The 23,757-nt window shown below is 37.7% G+C and overlaps 1 protein-coding gene across 1 annotated transcript in view; it reads left to right on the top strand.

Annotated features, from left to right (window-relative positions):
• ABCB11 (ATP binding cassette subfamily B member 11) overlaps window positions 1-23,757 on the top strand; it is a gene marked incomplete at both ends in the record, with an annotated part of 80,534 nt that overhangs the window by 18,052 nt on the left and 38,725 nt on the right. Inside the window, 7 exons of the mRNA XM_081261389.1 lie at window positions 4,463-4,587; window positions 7,458-7,632; window positions 15,337-15,450; window positions 17,620-17,730; window positions 19,581-19,706; window positions 21,147-21,350; window positions 23,454-23,624. Of these exons, the coding sequence (XP_081117515.1) occupies window positions 4,463-4,587; window positions 7,458-7,632; window positions 15,337-15,450; window positions 17,620-17,730; window positions 19,581-19,706; window positions 21,147-21,350; window positions 23,454-23,624 (1,026 nt within the window). The remainder of the gene's footprint in view (window positions 1-4,462; window positions 4,588-7,457; window positions 7,633-15,336; window positions 15,451-17,619; window positions 17,731-19,580; window positions 19,707-21,146; window positions 21,351-23,453; window positions 23,625-23,757) is intronic.

The following is a 23,757-nucleotide window of genomic DNA, read 5'->3' as shown; positions in this document are numbered from 1 at the left end:
AGCCATTAATATTTAGAGTTACTATTGATATATGGTTTGTACTTCCAGCCATGTTTGATTATTTATCCTCTTTTTTTAAAATTTAGTTTGTTTCTCCATGATTATCTTTCCCCCCGCCCTCTGACTTTACTGAGGCACTTCCCACTGATGGTTTTGGTTATTGTTTTTCATTTCTTCCTCGTGTAGTGTTTTGCTCAAGATGCTTTGCAATGCTGGTTTTCTGGCTGCAAATTCTTTTAACTTTTGTTTATCATGAGAGATTTTTTATTTCATTGTCATACCTGAAGCTTAATTTTGCTGGATACAGAATTGTTGGTTGGCATCCATTGTCTTTCAGTGTTTGAAATACATTGTTCCAGGACCTTCTTGCTTTCAGCATCTGTGATGAAAAATCCGTTGTTAACCTTATTGGTTTACCCCTGAATGTAATCTGCCTCTTTTCTCTTGTAGCTTTTAATATTTTATCTTTATTCTGTATATTGGATATCTTCATAACAATGTGTCTTGGCGTTGGTCTACTGTGATTTTGTATGCTTGGTGTCCTGTATGCATCTACAATTTGTATATCTGTTTCCTTTTTTATTTTTGTAAAGTTTTCTGTAATATTTCATTCAGCAGGTTACTCATTACCTTGGTTTGAATCTCTATACCTTCCTCTATCCCAATGACTCTTAGGTTTGGTTTTTTTATGTTATCCCATATCTCTTGGATGTTTTTCTCGTGATTTTTTACCTGCCTTTCTGAGTTGGCTAGACTCTTTTCAAGATGATATATTTTGTCTTCATTATCTGATGTTCTAGCTTCTAATTGCTGCACTCTGTTAGTGATACTCTCAATTGAGTTTTTAATTTGGTTTATAGTTTCCTTCATTTCTAGAATTATTGTTTGATTTTTTTAAATAATCTCTATCTCCTGATAAAGATGCTTAACTTCTTCTTTTATCCATTTATGTAATTCATTCTCAATGTGTTCTTTCACTGTTTGAATTTGCTGTCTCATATCCTCTTTAAGGTCCCATTCCATCTGTCTAAGGTGTTCCTTGAGTTCTTTATATGACCACTTTTCTGATGACTCTAGGTCCTCCTGAATATTTAGGCTGTACTGCATTGTTTGTACTCCTTTTATTCCTTGTTTTTTCATACTGCTTATGTTACTTCTTGTTCTGTTTGACTGCTGAGTTACTGTTTACTCCTATAAATTTAATTGATGCTTGGGAGGAAAGGTGTTAGAAGGGAAGGTAAGAAGTCACTAAAGAGAATGAGAGTAAGCAGGTAGAATTCAAGGAAGGGGGAATAAGAAACTTGAAAAGAAATGAAAAGAAAAACAAGAAAAAAATAGGAAATAAAAAAAGAAAAAAATTTAAAAAAATAATAATAAAAAAATAAAAATTAGAAGAAAAAAATTAAAAAAAATTAAACAAAAAAATTTTTAAAAAACAAGAAAGAAAAATGAAAATGAAAAGAAAAAAAAACCCAAATCAAAAACAAAAAAAAACTAATAAATGCAGTCTTAGAGTTTGATTAACTTCTCTTCCAGTAGGTGGCGCTGTGCCCACCAGGCCAAGCTTCTCCTGTCAATACACAGGAACCAATCACTGTGCAGCAGCTCCTCCTCCCAGACTGGGCGAGTCTCCAATCCTGAGTGCCTAGGGCCTCCTCTTGTGTCTAGTCACTTCCCCACTTTTCCTCTAGCCAGGCCCCTCTCACGGGTGCCGCTCACCACAATACTGGCTACACGCCAGGTCTGCTGCTCCCGGGAGCCCTGTTTTCATGAACGACTGGGCACACTTTCCCTGTTTGCCATTCCCTCAGACCCTAAGTTTGTAGAGCTTGGGGCTGAGAACCCTCAGCGAATTTTGCTTGTCCTCTGCTAGCCATGCCCCCGGTAGCTGGTGCAAAAGACCTCAGTTGTCAGCACTGGTGGTAGTGGTAGCCGGGAGTTCTGCGCCGCGGGTCCTGCGCCACTTCTGATTCCCTCGGTCTGGCTATCTCGCTCACGGGAGAGCTGGGAGGGGCCCTTACGGGAGAGTTGGGAGGGGCCCTTAAGGTTTCCTCGATGTGTTGAGAGGGAAGGCTAGGGGATTACACACCTGTAGCCGCAGGTTTCAATGAAGTTATCTCCTCCGCTGCAGTCTGATGATGTCAGTTCTCTGCCATGGTGGTATCTCTTGCAAATGGCGACAGTTTGTTTCCTTTTGCCGGTGACCAATGCAACGGGTGGGTCCTGACTGTCTCTCCCAAGCCCTGTTTAAATCCTGTGGCCATTGCCTATGAAGGCTCGGTTGGCATTTACCTCTGTAGGAACAGAAGGGCCGACCAGTTGTTTCAGCGGGATGGATTAGTGCTGAGTCACAGCTGTTTGTCTGCAGGGAGCAGGCGAACGGGAGCTTGAATTCAACTGATCCAGGCTCAGTGTGTGTTCTGAGAGGCCCAGACTGTTCGCCCCAGATCCACGTCAGCTCAGCATTGCCTAGTGATCCTGAGCAAACAGCATTTAGACTGTTTATGACTCCCTATGCCCGCACAGCTGAAGAGGTCAGAGACTTGATCTCTCCGCACCCGCTGCCATGTTGGATCTCCTATCATTTTTTTTTAAACCCACTGCATCACACAAGCTTGACCACAGTCTTTCCTATGGAATACTTTTCAGCTGTGCTGCATTTGATTCAGCTTGTTTTTTTGCTTACATACGTTTAATCTCTTCCTTCAAACCTGTGATCAACTAATATACACATTCAAATGGATGATATGCCATGTTTTAGTGTGTTGGAGACTCAAAATGTTGTCTGGTTGACTTGGTCATGAACAGACTTAGGACTATAATCTGTCTTGTTGTCTCAATACCCACATTCCAACTGCTCCTAAATGGGTTTGGAATGCTGTTGCACCATTTCACTAGATCCAAAGTGAAGGCAAAAGAGGCAGAGATGGGCAACATATAATATGTTAGAAACTATTGTAGGTTTTGTATGTTTTTGTCAAGTTTTAACATTCAGGATGAGAAACATGAACAATTGTCATGTATTTCCAAATACAGATTTCTTAAGCTGCTGGATGAATATATTTATTAATTGGCTATTTATTTATTTATTTTGTGGTGCTGAGGATCCATCCAGGGCCTTTTGCATACCAGGCAAGTGTTCTACCACTAAGCTGTATCCCCAGTCCCTCCTAGACCAGTTTAATTGAAGTTGTGCTGAGATTAATTTAATATTCTATTATTAAATTCACAACTACTTAATTTTATCATTATTGTTCTGTAAATGCATATTTCAGGAATAAATTAGGTAAGGAGTATGATAAAACTACAATGTCATTCATAATGACCAAGTGCAAAATTTTAATGTTGATGAAAATAATTTTTCTATCCTTACTAATGCCTTTCCAAGTCATGAAGTTTTATAAATTGTGGACTGATAAAATAGTAAATATATTGAAAAAATATTTTTACTCATTTTGTATTTTAGAATTCTAATATTTTGTTTGATCATACTTTTGCTGCTGAAAGTTTGGAAAACTGCTGGAAAATAAGCTCCCTTGCTCTGAGAATTACATACGTTTTTAGATTTCTGATTTAGTGAATCTTCCACAACATGGGCTTTTCCTCCATGTTTCTTAATCTGTGCAGGGATTTCTTTGAGAGTTAACTTTTACTAGGACACAATCCAAGTCTAATTTTAGAAAAGGTAAGTTGTCTGTTACTAACCACATATGTCTTTTAATTTCATTTTGTAAAAATAAAAAGTATAATTAAGCCCCTACAGTTAAGTCAAAATGATGTAACATTTATCTAAAGCTTTCTCCTCTGGAGCTACCTCTTCAGTGTGGTGCCTTTGAACTCTCTCACTCTATACTCCACATAGGCCTCTAGTCTTTGCTTCTCTGGTTTGTCTATAAATTGTGCAATGGTTTCTAACTAACAGAAATGAAATATGACCTGATTTGACTTGGGAACCTCATCAATATCATGAGTGGGACACTTTAGTGCTATAGAATGTCGCATTGGGGATTTACTCTGTGAGGGAGTTTTTGGAGTCATTTTGATACATCAAAAACCAAACACTCAAGGATGGGCTTAACATAAACCAAACTTGGACCAAATTCCTTCCTCCTGTGTTATGCTGGCAATCTAGTGGCATATTAAACCTGTCATGTGTTTACCTCTGTTAAATGAATCAATAAATGAAAACCTGACTTCCTGACTTACCTAATAGCCCATTCTTTTTTTGTACCAGGGATTGAACCCAGAGGTGTTTAACCACTGAGCCACATCCCAATCCCCTTTTTATATTTTTTTAATTTAGAGAAAGGATGATGCTGAGTTGCTTAGGACCTCTCTATGTTGCTGAGGCTGGCTTTGAACTTGCGATCCTCCTGCCTCGACCTCTTGAGCCCCTGGGATCACAGGTGTGCAGCACCTAATACCTACTCTTTATATTTTCTCTTCTTCTTTTGAACTTTAGAGTGTGGCCAAGTTTACAGACCTTGAGTTGAAGGCTTATGCCAAAGCAGGGTCAGTGGCTGATGAAGTAATTTCCTCTGTGCGAACTGTGGCTGCTTTTGGTGGTGAGGAAAAAGAGATCGAAAGGTTGGTTAATTGGAATGTCTATTATTTTCCTGAACTTCATCAATCTGCATAGTACCCTGACTTTTCCTCACTCTGTACAAAATGGCAGATCCATGGTCTGTCCTGATCAAAAGAAACATTTGGTCAACAGGTAGCTTCACAGAATCATTCAGATTAGTCAAAGCACTACCAGAAATCCCAAACCTTAACAATATGTTTTTGAAAGTGTCAAAGTTGCTTATTCTTAGAAAGCCAGTTAAGGTCAGAAATTTATTTCAAACTCTGATGATATGTGTGCATATAGAGCATCTCATGCCATTCTGTATAATGCTGTTTACTGCCATCAAAAAGAGTCTATATAAGACAGTACAATAGATCACAAAAATATAAGGGATCATAAGAATCTATATGAATAATTTTATGCCAACAAAATGGATAATCTAGAAAAAATGGATACATTCCTAGAAATATACTACCTACCAAGATGAAATCATAAAGAAATAGGAAACTGCAACAGACCATAATGAGTAAGGAGAGAATCAGTAATAAAGTCTCCTATCAAAGAGAAGTCCAGGATCTAGTGCATTTATTGTTGAATTGTAGAAAACATTTAAAGAAGAACTAATACCAATCCTTCAAAATCTCTTTTAAAAAATTGAAGAGGAGAGAATCATCAAACTTATTTCATAATGTCAGCATCACATTGATATCAAAGACAGACAAGGATACAAGTGAAAAAATGACAGGCCAATATCGTTGATGAGCGTGGATGCAGAAATTCCCAACAAAATATTAGCAAACCAAATTTCGGGTCCTTCCCCATGATTAAGTGGAATTTATCCCTGGGATGCAAGGATGGCCCAACGTATGCAAATTGTGATGCATTGCACTAACAGAAAGAAAGGCAAAACTATACAATCATCTCAATAGATGCTGAAAAGTCATTTGACAACATCTAATATCTGTGCATGACACAAACTCTCAACAAATGAACCTCAACACAGTTCATCTGTTTATTTCAATCCCACAGCTAAATCATACTCCATAGTGTGAAAGCTTTTCCTTGAAGGTCAAGAACAAGATAAGGGTGACCACTCTCGCCACTTTTATTAGCCAGAGCGATTAGTATAGAGAAAGAATGGAAAGACATTTAAATAGAAAGGAAGAAGGGAAGAGGTCTCTGCTTTCAGATGACACAGTACATAGATAAAACCCTGAAGATTTTACCTAAACACTGTTAAATGAAATGAACAAATCCAGTAAAATTGCTAGATACAAAATCAGTATACAAAACACAGTAGTGTTTCTGTACCCTAACAATGAACTATCAGAAAAAAGAAATCAAGAAAATAATCCTATCTGTAATAGGTACAAAATTTAAAATACTTAGGAATAAATTTAACCAAGGAGAAGAAAGATCTGTACACTGAAAACTATATAACATTAATGAAAGGAATTAAAGAAAGTACAAACAAATGAAAAGATATCCTATGTTCGTGGATTAGAAGAATTGAATATTGTTAAAATCTCCATATTTCCTAAAGCAATCTACAGAATTGATCTGACCCCTGTCAAAATTCCAATGACATTTTCCATGGAAATTGAAAAAAAAATTTCTAAAATTCATACATAACCGCAAAAGATCTCAGACAGCAAAAGCAGACTTGAGCAAAGGAATTTGAAGGCATCACCTTTATCTGATCTCCAACTCTTGCTACATTTAATCATCAACACAGAATGGTATTGGCTTAAAAATAGACATATAGAGCAATGGAACAGATAAAGAGCCCCAAAATAAATCCACACATTGACCTTCAATTAACTTAGTTTTGATAGAGTCCCAAAACACACAATGACGAAAGGGCAGTCTCTTTAATAAATGGTGTGAGAAAATTTAATATTCATTTGCAGAAGAATGAAACTATCTCATACTATATATGATAATCAACCTAAAATGGATTAAAATTTAAATTTAAGGCCCAAGACTGTGAAACTTCTAGAAGAAAACCTGGGTTACATTAAATTAAAAAGCTTCTGCTCAGCAGTGGGTCTAAACCCCTAACAAAGTGACAGCTTACATAATGGAAGAAAATATATGCAAACTATACATCTGACAAAGAGTTGATTTCCAGAATATGTAAGGAACTTAAAAACTTAATAGCAAAGTAAACAAATTGGAAAAAAAAACCCACAACTAGAACAAATAACCCAGTTTAAAACTTTTTCACCAAAGGAAAAAAACCCTCTTCTGTTTATTAGTGATGTTCAGCATTACTAATATTCCTCGAAAAATTAAAAATAGAACAGCCATATGATCTGATAATCCTACCACTGACTATGAATCCAAAGAAAATGAAATCTATGTTAAAGAAACATCTGCATTCCCATGTCTATTGAGCACCATTCACAAGAGCTAAGAAATGGAAATAGTCAATCCATCAACTGATGAATTGATAAAGAAAATGTGGTACATATAAACAAAGGAACACTATTTAGCAGAAAAAGAACAAAACCCAGTCATTCACATGAATAGAATCGAAGATTACTATGTTGAGGAAAATAATCCAGACACAGAAAGACAAGTACCACATCATCTCACTCAAGTGGAATATAAAATAAAGTTGATCTCATAGAAGTTGGGAGTTGAAAAGTGGTTACCAGAGGATGGGGAGTGGAGAGAAGATGGAGAAAAGTTGATCAACTTTACATTGAAAGTTTTAAACAGACTTTAAATAATTGCAAAGGTTATTGTGGATTTTTTTCCCTAAAGCTTCTCTATGTTTGGGGTGGTTTTATGATCATTGAGTAAAACCACTGCATTGTGGCCTGTTTTAAATATTAAAACTTGAGCTATATCTGCTGATATGACCTCAAACATTTTCTCTTCACAGATATGAGAAAAATCTTGTGTTTGCCCAGCGCTGGGGAATTAGAAAAGGGATAGTGATGGGATTCTTCACTGGATACATGTGGTGTCTCATCTTTTTTTGTTATGCGCTGGCCTTCTGGTATGGCTCCAAACTCATCCTGGATGAAGGAGAATACACACCAGGAACTCTTGTCCAGGTACTTTGAACTCAGAAAAACAATACTTAGGCATTCCATAGTGAAGAGCTGCTGACCATTTGGATTGATTAGACCCGTAATTTAATGATTTCTAATTAACTAAAACTATTATAGCTGATGGTTTTCTGCCTGAGTCCAAATGATACTATGCCAAGAAAATGGAAAGTCAGTGATCCTCAGTTAAAAATTAACAAATCACATGATTTAATTTAATTACAGTGCAAGCTCTGTACCTAATGGACATATTTGTGAAACAATGAGTTACGTATAGAGTCAATAATATCCTCAACTGAGCAGACAATACAAACAGACTTTATTGTTCACTTGTGCTGTGTCATGCCATCACTAATGTCATAGCCACTTTAATTGTCAGTGTCCTTTCCATTAGTTATTCATTCACTAAGTAATTATTGAGCATCTACTGTATGCCAGAGCCATCCAAAGTTCAGGCAATTCAACAGTGAGCAAAAGAAATGTTTTGTGTTTTTTCATGTGTGTGTTTTGTTTTGTTGTAGCTTGATGAGATTCATAGTTTAAAGGGGGAAAAAGTAATAATTAAATAATAGTGTAAGTGCATAATGGCAAATGGCAACATGAGCTTCAAAGACAAGGAATCGTGAGAGTGAATAGCAGGGTGACCAGTGTGGCTGGGGTCAGGGAGGGCTTCCCATCCTGTTTCCTCTCCCATGGTCTTTCCTCCTTAGTGGTGGTCTGCACTGGCCCCCTGGATTCTCGCTGAATGGCACTTTCCCACTTGGCCTTCCATCCCCATCCAGTCTGTCATTCTTTCTCATGGCATTTGCAGCTTTTCTTTGGAGCACTTGTCTCACATGGAGCATTTGCGCTTATTTATATGTGTCCTCACCCCTTTCTGCCCTCAGACAGTAAAGTCTATGAGGTAATTGAAGTAAAAATAGAATACTTGTTTTATTTGAGCTCTCAGGGAGATGGGAAATTGCTTCATATAAGATTCTTAAATAATGCCAGGTACAGTGGTGCACACCTGTAATCCTAGATAGTCAGAGGCTGAGGCAGGAGGGTTGTGAGTTCAAAGCCAGTCTGGGCAAAATAGCTAGATAGACCCATCCCAAACAAAAGAAGGCAAAACAAGAACAAAAAACAAAACAAATGAAAGATTCCTAAATAAAATGTTTGGGCTGCAGATTCTGGATGGAACAGGTACAATTAAACTACAAAATATATCAAAATCATGTATTTTCCAGCTATAAATATAGCTAAAAGGGCTGGGGATATAGCTCAGTTGGTAGAGTGCTTGCCTTGCATGCACAAGGCCCTGGGTTCAATCCCCAGCACCACATGTGTGTGTGCGCACGCACATTTATCTGAAAGCTTATAGTTTGAGATCTACTGTTTTAATATAAATATATTTTAAAGGAAAATTGAATAAGATTTTTATTTACAAATAGCAATGATTAGGGCTGGGATGTAGCTCAGTGGTAGAGGACCTGCTTAGCATACTTGAGGCCTCCAGTTTAATCTCCAACACCACCAACAAACAACAAACAAATTATTGACTTTATTTCATTAAGAGCATCATAATACACTAAAAATATGAACATCTGGCATGTCATTGAGCTTAGTTTAAAAAACTAAATATGATAATACATATTAAAATGTTTTGTAAACTTTAAAAGGGAAAGTGTTACTATTCCTTACAACTTAGACATAGTTTTTTTGTACATTAGAAAAGTGAAAATATTGAAGGTATGAAATCTCACTCTAAAGTCCTTTGTCTTTATTGATCCAAACGCTTCTAAAAGCTCTTGACATTTACCAAACCAGGGATACCAGTAGGTGGCTTTAGCCTCAGCTGCTTCTATCTGCTCATTCTGTAGAAAGGCCCGCACAGAGAAAGCCCTTCATTCCATTCCATGCGTACAATGAGAGGGCAGAGGAATGCACCAATGACAGTTCAGAGGGGAAATGAACTGATAAATTGAAAATTGAATAATACACAATTCCAGTTGGAAGCACTGAATAAAAAGCCCCCTGGTAACTCTCTCTAGCGAGAATCCAGTTTTATGGTTCTGATCTTTAACTCTCCTGCCAGTTGGACTATGGGCTACTTTAGATTTTCTGTGAATAATTCATTCTTTTACTGAGTATTTCTTAAGTACTTACTGTGTGAGTACATGACATACTATGTTTCTCTAACATTTTAATCATCAATTATGAACTACTTACTTCTAACCTATTCCTCTGAGCCTCTGCCTAAGGAAGTGCCTCTTTTGGAAGAGGAGAGTCATCCTTTAGCAGTAGAATCCTCTCTCTCTTACACACACACAGTTTTTTGTCATACTTTTAAGAAGCAAACTATGAAGATTAAGTACTCTAGAGCTGAGTTGAATGTTTTAATCAATCAACTAATTTACAATTAGGTTAATCTAGCATATTTTGTGATACACAAAATCATTACTGTTTACATGGTAATTGGGCATAAATGGTAAGTGGTTCACATAAGTGACTGTAATTAGTATCACTTATATTTAGACAAAAATCTACTCTGTAGTCTCTTAGGAAAGAATGTTGGGCAACTGAATGGGGCAAAAGGTCTCTCGAGTTTCAGGTTTCAATGATAAAAACAATAACAGTAATAGAAAGTCCCATCCACTCAGCGTGCGCACGGTGTCAAGCACTGAGTGAGGTATTTCATATATTACCACAGGTCATACAGCTGTATTCTGTAATTGGCGTCATTATACTACCACTTCAAAAATAAAGGGGAGGCCACGAAGTAAAAAAATATGTGCCGAATGGTATAGAGCATGACTTGAACTCAGGTCTCTGTGACTCCATGGAACCCCTGTTTTCCTGCCTCCAGATCTATCTTCTAGGGCACCACAGGCCCCCTTTCTCCATCACAGCCTACGCACATTGTTCTGCAGCAGCCTCTCTTCCCACTGCTCTGTCCACAGGGTTAAAGAGTATGATATTTGGGGTGAAAAAATGCTGCTCTATTGGGATGCGTTGTCTACTGTGACAGTTTGGGGCACATGCATCCATCCTGTCTCATGCACTCTCCCCCTAAGAACCTCCAGGAAGACACTTGCATGAAGCCACAGCTTTTAAAGCCAGGATGAGCAAGAGTTTGACTCCAAACCTCAATTTAAGCCTCCAATGAATTAGAAAAATACATCCCTCAGGTCAAATCCAGTCCACCACCTGTTTTTACAAAGTGTTTTATTGGGACATAGCCACAGGCATTTATTCCGTATTATTTATGGCTGCTTTTGTACTACATGGTGGAGTTGAGTAATTGAGAGCCCATGTGGCCTGGCAAGCCTGAACTGTAGAGTATTTGGCCTTTCCAGAAGATGTTTGCCCACCCCAGATTTAGGGCACAGGAAGGCTTCCCTTACTGAGATAGTAAGACTTCTGATAATGGTGGTCTTAAGCCAATTTAGATCATAAGAACTGTTCTGTCTGCTGACCTTTCCACCTTGTGAGTTCTCAATATTTTCTTCATCACTATCATTCATTTATGTGACCAGTGCTGGATTAACTGTCTTTATACACATTTTCTCACTTAATCCTCCTAACAATCCTGCAAAGTATATATTATCATTACCCCTCTGTTCCAGATAAAAACATTGGGGCTTGAAATATTTAGTAACTTGACTCTGGGAGGAAGCTTCTGTTGTGATAGAAGAAAGGGAACAAGGACAGATGAAAAGATCATTTATCCCCATGGACAGGGTGTGTAATTGAGGAAGAAAGCATAAATTTAGCCCACCACCCATGTGGAGCAGCCCTGGCCCTGTTAATCATCCTGATGTATGGAATGGAGAGGCTTCTGGAGAGGGAAGAAGATGGCTGGAAGACTAAGAAAGTCCACAGAGCAACTGCTCCAACCACAAGGAAGAAACAGAATGAGGAGATCCTCTGGGGGGATTTGCTTTGCTGGGACACAACCAGTAGGTAGGGTCTGGTCTATGGAAACCTCCATACTGGGATCATTTGATTACCTGAAAAGGCTATATTCACACAGGTGTCAACTTCACCTTGGTAAGAAGGCATGGCCAATGAAAGATCCTCCATGTGAGTCATATGACTAGTACCCATTCTTTGGTTGACAGGAGGGATAGGAGGAGACTTGTGTTCCTTCTAGAGATCAACTTGAGAAATGGCTTCATTGCCTCCTCCTTGTCTTTATGAACACCACTGGTACAAGCCAGTATTATCCTGCTACCAAAACCTGACAAGCACACAACAATAACAACAAAAAGAAAGTGGTAGACTAATATTCTTGATTAATATGGATGCAAAAATCCTCAATAAATACTTGCAAAACAAATTAAACATCACATTTAAAAGATCATACCCCATCATTGAGTTGGCTTCATTGTAGGGATGCAAGGTTGGTTCAACTTATGCAATCCAATAAATGGACTACAATACATAAATAGAATCAAGGGGAAAAAATCACATAGTCATCTCAGTAGATGTAGAAAAAGTCTTTGATAAAATTCAACATTACTTTATTATAAAAACCACTAATAAATATAGAAGGATCATTCCTCAACATAATAAAGGCTATATACAACAAATGCATAGTCAATATCATACTGAATAAGGAAAAACTAAAAACATTTCCTCTAAAATCAGGAACAAGGCAAGGGTGTCCACTCCCACAATTATTTTTTAATATTTATTTTTTAGGTGTAGATGGACACAACACAATGCCTTTATTTGTATGTGGTGCTGAGGATCAAACCCAGGTCCCACTCCTGCTAGGTGAGGGCTCTACTGCTGAGCCACAATTCCAGCCCCTCCCACAATAATTATTTAATATAGCCCTGGAAATTACCCAGAGTAATCAGGCAAGAGAAAAAAAAAGGATACCAGTAGGAAAAGAGAAATGTCAAATAATCCTGGTATGCAGATTATATGATGCTGCACCTAGAAAACCCTGGAGAGTCCACCAAAAGCCTCTTAGAATTGATAAGAAATTTAGCAAAGTAGCAGGATACAAAATCAACATACAAATTTTGCCAGCTTTCTTTACACCAATAACAAACTCACTGAGAAAGAAATCGTGAAATCCCTGTTTCTTGGGAGGATGAGGCAGGAGACTCACAAGTTTGAGGTGAGTTTCAGCAACTTATGAAACCTTGTCTCAAAAATAAAAACAAAAAGAAAGAAAAGGGGATATAACAGTGATAGAGTGCCTCTGAGGTCAATCCCCAGTACTGAAGAAAAAAAAATTAAGAAGAAATAAAAGGGAAAACAATTCCATTTTTCCATTTACAATAGCCAAAAAAAAAAAAAAGAAAAAAAGAAAAGAAAAAGAAAAAGAAAAAAGAAATCAACAAAAATAAAATCTGGGAATAAACCTTGCCTAACAGCAGAGATGAAAAATCTCCACAATGAAAATTATAAATTGCTAAAGAAATAAAGAAGACAATAGAAGAGAGAAGGACACCTCATGTTAATGGAGTATGACAATTAAGATGGTTATTCTACTAAAAGTGATCTACAAATCTAATGCAATGCCCATTAAGGTACCAATGACATCCTTCACACGACCAAAAAAAGAAAAATTCTAAAATTCATACAGAAACATAAATGACCCAAATAGTCAAAGCAATTCTGAGAAAAAAGAACAATGCTAGAGGTAGCACAATATCTGATTTTGTAGTATATTATAGAACCTTGAAACAAAACAGCAGGTTTTGGCATAAAAATATACATGTAGATCAATGGAATAGAATAGAAGACTCAGGAATAAACCCACACATCCATAACCATCTGGTCTCAGACAAAGGAACCAAAAACATGTGTTGGAGAAATGACAGCCTTTTCAACAAATGGTGCTGGGAAAACTGGACATCTACTTGTAGAAGTCTGAAACTGTATCTCTACCTCTTACCCTGTATAAAAATCAATTCAAAATGAATCAAAGACCTTAATGTAAGCTGACAACTTTGAAATTGCTGGAGGAAAACATAAGGGGGAAATAATTCAATATATTGGTCTAGGCAAGGATTTCCTGAATGGAATTCCAATAGCTCAAGAAATCATAGCAAGAATTGACAAAGAGGTTTACATCAAATTAAAAAGCTTCTGCACAACAAAGGAGACAATCAATGGGATGAAGAGACAGCCAACAGAATAGGAGAAAAAAAATGCCAGCTATTTAGGTATCTCAACTACAGAAAAAACTCAAAAAATTCAATGCCAAGGGGACTGGGGTTGTGGCTCAGCGGTAGAGCACTTGCCTAGCATGTGTGAGGCATCCTCAGCACCACATAAAAATAAATAAATAAATAAAGGTATTGTGTCCAACTGCAACTAAAAAATAAATATTAAAAAATTCAATACCAAGAAAAAACATGTAATCTAATCAGTAAATGGGCAAATAAGCTGAACTGACATTTCTCAAAAGAAGCACAAATAGCCAATAAATATATGAAAAAATGCTCAAGACCTTTAGCCATCAGGGAAATGCAAATCCAAGTGACATTAACATTCCATCTCACCTTAGTCATAGTGGTTATTATCAAGAAAACAAAAAATAAAAAGTGCTGGTGAGGATGAAGGGAATCCTTTTATACTGTTTATGAGAATGTAAATTAGTACAGCCACTGTGGAAAACAGTATGGAGATGCCTCAAAAAACTAAAAATAGAATACCATATGATCTATGACATGAAAGTAGTAAGGGGACAATCAGAAAAGGGAAAGAGGACCAGAGGGTGGGGGATGAGGCTAAGTGATGGTCGTAGGGAATGTGGATGTGATTTAAGCAAGTTATATGTAAGGATGTAAGTATGATGGAACCCATTATTTTGTACAATTAATATGTGTTAACAATTATAAGAAAAAATTTAAATTAAAAAGATTTAACACAGAATGCTATTTGGAAGGAACATCCATGATCAGGTAGTCCTTCCCAATCTTAAAGAGATGGCTGAGTCGGCAAGTCAATGGATAGCTTCCCCAGCTGTACGGAGGAACCTGGCCATTCCACCTGAAATGCAGCCAGCCACAGGTGAGGTTGGGAGCTACATAGCGTGGTAGTCAAATGCCTGGATTCAAACACTACTAAGTACATGTTGTAACCTAGGGCAAGTGAGGGATCTTCCAAATATGTCTGTTTCCTCTTTTGTTGTGACAATTAAATGAAGTAATAGAGATAAAGCACTTACAACATACTTGTTATCATTGTTAGCAGTAGAACAACATTAGTAGCAGTAGCAACAATAGTTATCCTAGTGACAAGCATACTAGTAGCAGTAATGGCAGATTGATTTTGCATGAACCAACTTCTAGGACAATCATGCCAACCTTAGTATGTCTATTATTTAGGTTACCCTTCAACTAGAAAACCATTATAAGACTGAGTATATAACAAATCCAATGGATTATCCAACTATTCTAACCTACTTTGTGTATATGTGTTGCCTTGCTTCCACATCTTATTTTTTCTACTTTCTAGAAGAATGATGTTCAGAAAAAAAAGTAGTTTTAGAAATCACAATAGTAGAGAGATTGGAGATACTTTATAGAACAAAAACTAGGTCAGACCTTTCCAAGCACCAAAGAGTCATTTAGCTTTCAAACTCCTGTGGAAGAATATTTCTGAGATATCTCTCAGTTTCCAGAGATGACCCAAATGGTAGGAGCATACTATTTACAAACTGGCAAAAACACATTAAAAACTATTTTCCTCTTTTCATTTCAGATTTTCTTCAGTGTCTTAACAGGAGCTTTGAATCTTGGCAATGCATCTTCTTGTTTGGAAGCCTTTGCTGCTGGGCGTGCAGCAGCCGTCAGTATTTTTGAGACAATAGACAGGGTATGTAAAAGCCAAAAGGAAAGGCCAGTAGGGGGTGGGTGGGGCAAAGCAGGGAATGAACCCTAAAGGAATTTCTTCTAACATTAAAAAGTATGAGGAGCTTGCAACTGGGGTTGTGGCTCAAGTGGTAGAGTGCTTGCCTAGCACATGTGAGGCACTGGGTTCGATCCTCAGCACCACATAAAAATAAAGACATTGTATTCACCTAAAACTAAAAAATATTTTAAAAATATATGAAGAGCATATCAAAATGCTCTACTTTAGCAATACTTACTAATTGCCATCACCAGCTACACCTGATTCTAAGAGCTGGAAATGCAACAGTGATCCAGAACAAATGAGGCCCCTGCTCTCATACTCATACTGGGAGACAGGGATAAAGAAGTAAGCACCTCAAACACGAGGCAATATCAGAGTCCAGTGAAGGAAATAGAGCAGGGCAATGTGATGTTGACTGGGACGGGAAATTGGTGCATGGGAAGTGACGACAGGGAGGGATTCCTGAAAGACCTGCAAGTTGGGCAAGGGCTTGGTGAACTCAAGGAGTGTGAATGAAGAGAGTGAGCAGGGGGCAGAGACTGGAGGGACAGGCAAGGGTCCCAGGCATATAGGACTAAAAGATCAGGTTCATAAGATTGGATATTTTCTTAATGTGGCAGAAAGGAGGTTTATAAAGCAGCTTGGTAGGCTGGCCAGGATTTTACTGGTTGATCTGCAGAAGCACATTGGAGGTCAGTCTAGGAAGTCACAATTCAAAAACCAAAGGGAGAGGATGGCAATATGTTCTTCCTCTCTGAAAACAAAATGCAACAAGCTTAGTCAGAAGGCCTGGGAATAAATGGTACTACATGGGTCCTCTGAACCCTGAGTATATTTTTCCAGAGAGGCTGGCATCTACCTGAGAAAACTGCTCATTACTTTATTTGCTTGTCATTTTATTTGTGAGATTGTTAGAAAGTGGGATATAGTGAGATTGTTAGAAAGCACAGAAAAGTGGTGCTTTATTCAGTCTCATTTTAGGGTTGTTATATGTTCAAATGAAATACACAGCCCTGTGAAATTATGACTAAAAATTAAGACATTTAAAGATTATTGTATTACTCTTATTAGAGATCCAAGAAGAGAGTAGATGACATCATACCCCCAAGCAGAACTATGGTGATGAATTTCTGTTACCAGTCACGAAAGAGGGAAGAAGTTGAATCTGGAGTATTTTGGTAGCATGAGGTTAACCACCTTGACTGGTTAACCAGAATGGTTAAATTCTAGATTAGACTTTCTACTAATAAGAACAGCGGTGAAATTCAGTATAGTCAATTGAAAGGTAGTAACATCTGAAGACACTGTTGGCCAAGAGTTAGTTCTTTGTATTTATTTTTATGGATTATTTTCAGTCATATGTGACAGTAGAATCCATTTTGATAAAATCATATAAGCATAGTTTATTTCTTATTCTAATTAGGACCCTATTCTTGTGGATGTACACAATGGTGGGATTCAACTGGGTATTTAGTTGAACATATATATATATATATATATATATATATATATATATATATATATATTTCTAATCATCATCTATATTATGTACTCAATGAGTCCCAGTGGCTCCCATCTTAGTTGACTACTTGTATGGCCCCAGGCAAGAAACAATTTATCTGAGATTCCTCCACTTCCTTACCTGAAAAACAGGCACATCACTTGTCTAGATAGGTTATAATGACAATTATGTAAATGAAAAAGTACATTAAAATTTCTGCACATTGCTTCCCATAATATTTAAATAATGTGATTAATGTATAATTTAATGCATTATAACAAACATTAATAATATTTTAAATTAACAACATGGGAATATAATATATACATATCTCATAGCAATAATTCAATAAACATTAACTAAATGACTAAAATATGTATTATTATATTAAGGTATCACACTTAATAATACTATGCAGTAATATAATCGTTCAAAAGTAGTAGTGATTATTATCATTATTATTCACTATTATTAATAAATATTTAATGTGGAAGCAATTTATCTTTAGCATATCTCTGCAGTGTTTTACCTACTGGTTGTTCTGTTTTTATGAGTTAACGCAAATTAAAATGGACAGTAAATGCATATAGCATGTGTTGTTGCTACATCTCTCCTGAATTGCCCTCCAGAAACCCATGATTGACAGCATGTCAGAAGACGGTTACAAGCTGGATAGAGTCAAGGGTGAAATTGAATTCCATAATGTGACCTTTCACTATCCCTCCAGACCAAAGGTGAAGGTGAGTGCCAGTTTTTTCCCTGAAAAGGGTAAACATTTCTTTTTGATTACTCATTTTCAGAGCAATCGATTACTTGTTTTCTGAGGCCTGATTCAGTTTCCAGTAACTGGGGACAGAGATAGGTTTCTCTGGAAGTATCACTGGGTGTGGTGCCATCTTAAGCAACACACCTCATTGTTTTGTGATAATTGAATTGTGTAAGTCACTGTGGTTGGAACACAGACAGTCTCACAGAACATTCAGGTTAGGTCAAGAGTATGATGCTCTGTTGAAATGAGTGTCAGAGCCTGTCATTCTAAGCACATGGTAAACAGACTGTAAGCAACCCCAGCAATCAAGGCGCAGGGCTGCATCACCACCTCCTTACAGACTGCAGAAGGTGGAGCACTCTGAGGGGGTAGGTCAGAGTGACAAAGGGAAGCCACTGTCTGGCTTTTTACATGCTATCTGTAAGCTCACCAGGGTCACTGTATTAGTCCTTAGAGAGGGTACCCTGGTGATATTATGCTTGTGTACCCTGTGCTAGGTGGCTATCCAGGCCACATGGTAAAGGAAATTTATGGTTTTCTGAAACTAAACAGCAAGATCTTTAAAAAGAAATTCTACTCTATAGGAAAATTAGAATCCATTTCCCCCTGAATGAATTGACTTTGAAATGAGATTTATTCCTCATTTTTAACAGAGTTATCTCTGATCTCTTTTTCTTAACAATATTTCTGTTATCCCCACAGAACTAAATCTCGCCTTGTTAGCCTAAATTTATTCTCATTCTATACACCTATTATGTAGGCATATATGTAAAAGCATAAAGTATAAGTAAATATATATTCTGTTTACATATTTAAAGTATGTTTTTATCATTATATATTGCATATGTACCTAAACATCAAATGTCATAATATATGTTAAAAGTGCTTTGTAAAGTATAAATCACAAAGTAGTATTCACTCAGTAAATATTTAGGAATGAATGTCTAAAACTTTCTTCATAGTACCTATTTGGAATCAGCTCATTGTAGCAGCTCAACAAATACTGGTTGAATTGAGACATTGATTTCATTTCTGTTTTATCTTTTATTCTAAATGGCAATAGTTTGCTTTGGTAAAATTCTCTATTTTGGGGAGCTTACAGTCCAATACAGGCCAGAAAGTGGAAATATATTTGCAAGATTGATTTTCCAGTGTGAAATAAAAGATGTGAGATTTGGTCACACAAGAACCCCCAAACCACCTTCACACAATCAATACAAAAATCACCTCTCATTGACAAAATATTCAGCAGATAGTTGCAAATGAACTGCTCATTCTTGACCCCATCGGGCATTCAGTGCTAAGGGCCTAGAAACACACCACAAACACTTTTTAGGTCAAGGTATTCAAGTAAGATGCCCACACACTATACAGTATATTACAGCTTAAAAATCTACAAGTCAGTTTGTTGCTAATTGTTGGTCAGGAAAGTAGCATTGTGTGTCTAACTTACTGGAGTTTTTTCTTTAATAATTGGGACAGTCTCCTGTAGGTATCCTAGTATGTCAGAAGTGGTTTTAAGTTAGATTTTGGAACATAATTTTAGACGTCAGCCTGGCTTAGTTATTTTACCAGTGTTACTACACATCATTTTTTGTTGGCTGCAGTTATTAAGTAATTGGCAAATGATAAAACCTGATCCTAGGCCTGTTTCCTTTTGCTGGTGATGAATGGGTATTGAGGGCTATGCTGTGGAACATATGTAAACTCGCATGCACACTCACACACACAGTGATCTCACAGAGTATCCTAACTTATAACCTAGTTGCTTGATTGGCAGACAGTGATAATCTGAACTTTTTAATTTTCTTTTCCTTTCAGAGTTTAAGTAACCTCAACATGGTCATTAAACCAGGGGAAATGACAGCTCTAGTAGGATCTAGTGGAAGTGGGAAAAGTACGGCACTGCAGCTCATTCAGAGATTCTACGACCCCTGTGAAGGCATGGTATGTGTCTTCCAGAAACTTCTCAACTCATGGGGACAGGGAAATGCAAAAGTGGTGCTCTACTGTCAAACTGAGATTGTCCTGGCTCACACATAGATTTAATGACTTCTTACTGAATAGAGAAGATGAACTCCCTGCATAGTGACAGTATTCAGTGACTAACCTGTCATTCTATTCGCTCAGTAACCACTGAACATTTGAACTGGTGCTGCTGCTTTCACAGTGAACTACCTATTACCCTTCTTTCCTTTCATTGCAACAAAATCATTATTGATTCCTTATGATTTACAAATACCAAGCATAGGAAAGCTGGCATAGCTAGAAATAAACAAAGAATTGCCCTTGATTACCACTTCAAAAAGCTGGGTTTAAGAAAACCTTTTCTATATACAATTCCTTAAATGATGTGATCTCTTTTTCCTTGTATTTATTTGAGTAAACATAGACTAAAATTAAGAAAATAAATACTGTTAATAATCACCACTTACTTGCCACATATTATATGTCAAATACTTCATAAAAATGATTCCTTATTTTCACAATGACCCCAAAAGGTACATATCCCCATTTAACAAATGAGGGAGCAGAGTGTCAAAAAGATTAGGAATGGCCTCAAGTCACTGTGAGGAATGATCAGGCCAGTATTTGAACTCAGGTATGTAGATGCCACATCTTTATACTCTGCCTCAAAATTATTCTTGTCAGCATCTCCTTGGTGCTTTGAGAGATACTTGTTGTGACTGTAGGTTAAATGGCTTCAATGCCACAGGTTCTCAATCATGCATATAATGTTGCTCTGACAAGGCAGAAATAATAGAATTTTCCTTTTCCACAGACATTTCCTTCTCAATTGGGTATTCTTTGCTACATGCCATCATAATGACTCTCTAATATCTAGAAATATGGTTTTTTGATGTAAAATTTTCACATTTTTCCTATAGTGATTTTGATTCATTCCCATTTATGCCTTTAGTTGCTTTTGAACAGCTAAGTGTTATTTGATGCATCTTACCAGAAAATAAGATTTACTATAAAGCATATAAATAAGATAGGGATTATTAATTTATTTTTTAAAATAATTTTGAGGTCACTTTTTTTATCAGAAGTCAAAAGATAATAAAATATTCAAAGTGTGATGAACAACTCATTACTCTTTAGTGAGAAATTAGAAACTTGTCCATTCCTGGGCTAACAGTGTGAAATTAAGTAATCATTTGTGTTTCTACACATGCATCATTTGAGTTTCTACAATGAATTGCCCTACAGGTATACATGAATTCAATTATACGTGTGTCCTAACTAAACAGCCTCACTTCAAGAGGAATTGTGACAGTCACAGTCTTGTCAGCCTCTCTCTTTTTCTCCCCCGTGGTCAAGTATCACCTCCTGATTCAGGACCCTGAAGGGATCCAAGCCATGTGATGTTGTTCTGTTCCCTAGGTGACTCTGGATGGCCATGACATTCGCTCTCTTAACATCCAATGGCTGAGAGATCAGATTGGGGTAGTGGAACAAGAGCCAGTTCTGTTCTCCACCACTATTGCAGAAAATATTCGCTATGGCAGGAAAGAGGCGACAATGGAAGACATAATCCGAGCTGCCAAGGAGGCCAACGCCTACAATTTCATCATGACCCTGCCACAGGTACCCTAGCTTCATATTCCAGAAGGAAACCCAGAAGTCAGAAAGAAAAAAATACACAATAGTACACACTTTAAAAACTCTGAATTCCAGATCATTAAATTCTTTATGCACTTTTTCTTTCTCCTCCTCCTCCACCTCCTCCTCCTCCTCCTCCTCCTCCTCCATATCCTCCTCCTCCTCCTCTTCCTCCTCCTCCATATCCTCCTCCTCCATATCCTCCTCCTCCTCTTCCTTCTCCTCCATATCCTCCTCCTCCTCCTCTTCCTCCTCCTCCTCCTCTTCCTCCTCCTCCATATCCTCCTCCTCCATATCCTCCTCCTCCTCTTCCTTCTCCTCCATATCCTCCTCCTCCTCCTCTTCCTCCTCCTCCTCTTCCTCCTCCTCCATATCCTCCTCCTCCTCCTCCTCTTCCTCCTCCTCCTCCTCCTCCTCTTCCTCCTCCTCCACATCCTCCTCCTTCTCCTCCTCCTCCTCCTCTTCCTCCTCCTCCACATCCTCCTCCTTCTCCTCCTCCTCCTCCTCTTCCTCCTCCTCCTCCTCCTCCTCCTCTTCCTCCTCCTCCTCCTCCTCCTCCTCCTCCTCCTCTTCCTTCTCCTCCTCCTTCTCTTCCTTCTCCTCCTCCTACTCTTCCTTCTCCTCCTCCTCCTCCTTTTTTAGATAGTGTCTCATTAAGTTTCCCAGGCTGGCCTCAAGCTTGTGATCCTCCTGCCTCGGCCGCCTGAGGAGCTGAGATTACAGGCATGCCTAGAGTGAATTATTAAATTCCCAAGGTCGTATTTTTGTCTTATGTGTGGAAATGTACCATAAGTTTTCCCTTCTATCTGAAAACACATTGTTTACATATTTAAAATCTGCCAAGCTGGGAAACTTTCTTCTGAAAATCACTCTTTGCTATAGATACAATTTCCATATATTAAGCACCCATCTAAAAAAAGGCTAAATTTGTCATATGGTATTACTTGTGCAGTGCTTTCTTGATGTCTACAACTGTTATTATTTAGTTTTCTTGTACTTAGCTTAAATATTGTGTCCTTGGAACTGCTTCTCACATATTCAAAAACAATTCCTCATACATCTTCACTCTACACTTCATTGTACTACTACAAAGACCACCTCCATATTATTATATTTATATGGATTTTGCCACAGATGATCTGCTAAGTCAAAGGAGGATTAATAATAGTTGGCACCTGTATAGAGCTTGCTACATTCCAGGCACTTTTCTAAGGACTTCACATCTATTCACTCATTTAAACCCCCACATTCATCTGGTCAGATGGCAACTATTATTCCCATCTGTAGAAGAGAGAACTGAGATTCTAATAGGTGAATAACTTGTTCAGAATTATACAAGTAATCAGGAGAAACAAGATGGATAGCAGATGGTCTGGTTCCAGAGTCAGTGATCTTGAACACTTCCTGATTGATCTTCTGAATTTCCTTTATGAATAAAATTGCAGATATGCATGTTTTAGCTTCATGACCAAAGAGGAAAAAGCTACACCAGTATCAAACCCAACTTCTCCACTTAACAGCTTTAGAATTTCGATAAGTTTATATTTTATGCCCAGCATTTCCTTATTCACCAGTTGAGGAGAACCATAGTACCTGCCTCAGAACCACTCAAGTGGTAGGTGCACAACTCATGTTGGCTTCTACTAGGCAAGATAAGAATGACTACTTATGTTCCCATGTAACAATAGGCATGGGCACGCTCAGAAACCACTTGATGTGGTTTGCCCTTTCATTCACAATATAAAGACAACTTTAGTATTATGTTTTGCTGGGTTGCCTAATTAGAGAAAGGAGACAAGGACTTGTTTTCACTTTGACTGAAAACATTTATTTGAAGTTGAGCTGCAGAAGAATATTTACACAGCTCAATGCACCTGGGGATAAGAGCATAAATCAATTTCTTTATCTCTTGCACAGATATTGATTAGTTAATTACCTGTTTGGGGAAGGGACGTTTCTTTTAGTAAAAGTTAGACCTGTGAAAATTCATACTTGAGGAGGCAGTTAGAAGAGACCTCGTGCAGGGTTAGTTACCAACAGAAACCACCGAGTTCTTCTCCCTCATGACTGATGTCACTTTTTTCCCAGCAATTTGACACCCTTGTAGGAGAAGGAGGAGGCCAGATGAGTGGTGGCCAGAAACAAAGGATAGCCATTGCCAGAGCCCTTATCCGAAACCCCAAGATCCTCCTTTTGGACATGGCTACCTCAGCCTTGGACAACGAGAGTGAGGCTGTGGTACAAAAATCACTGAATAAGGTTTGTGTGAGTTTACTTTACAGGGCTAAGGGGTCCACGTATCCTGTGTGATCCTTCAGAAAATATTAGCTGACTGCAATCTTTCTCATCTTGATAAAACAGGATTTGGTTCCAAAGGATGCACATGTAAATT

The sequence above is a fragment of the Spermophilus citellus genome (assembly GCF_964194105.1).
Source record: "Spermophilus citellus genome assembly, chromosome: 11".
In the NCBI taxonomy this organism is placed as follows: Eukaryota; Metazoa; Chordata; class Mammalia; order Rodentia; family Sciuridae; genus Spermophilus; species Spermophilus citellus.
This window is presented reverse-complemented; position numbering and strand designations above follow the sequence as displayed.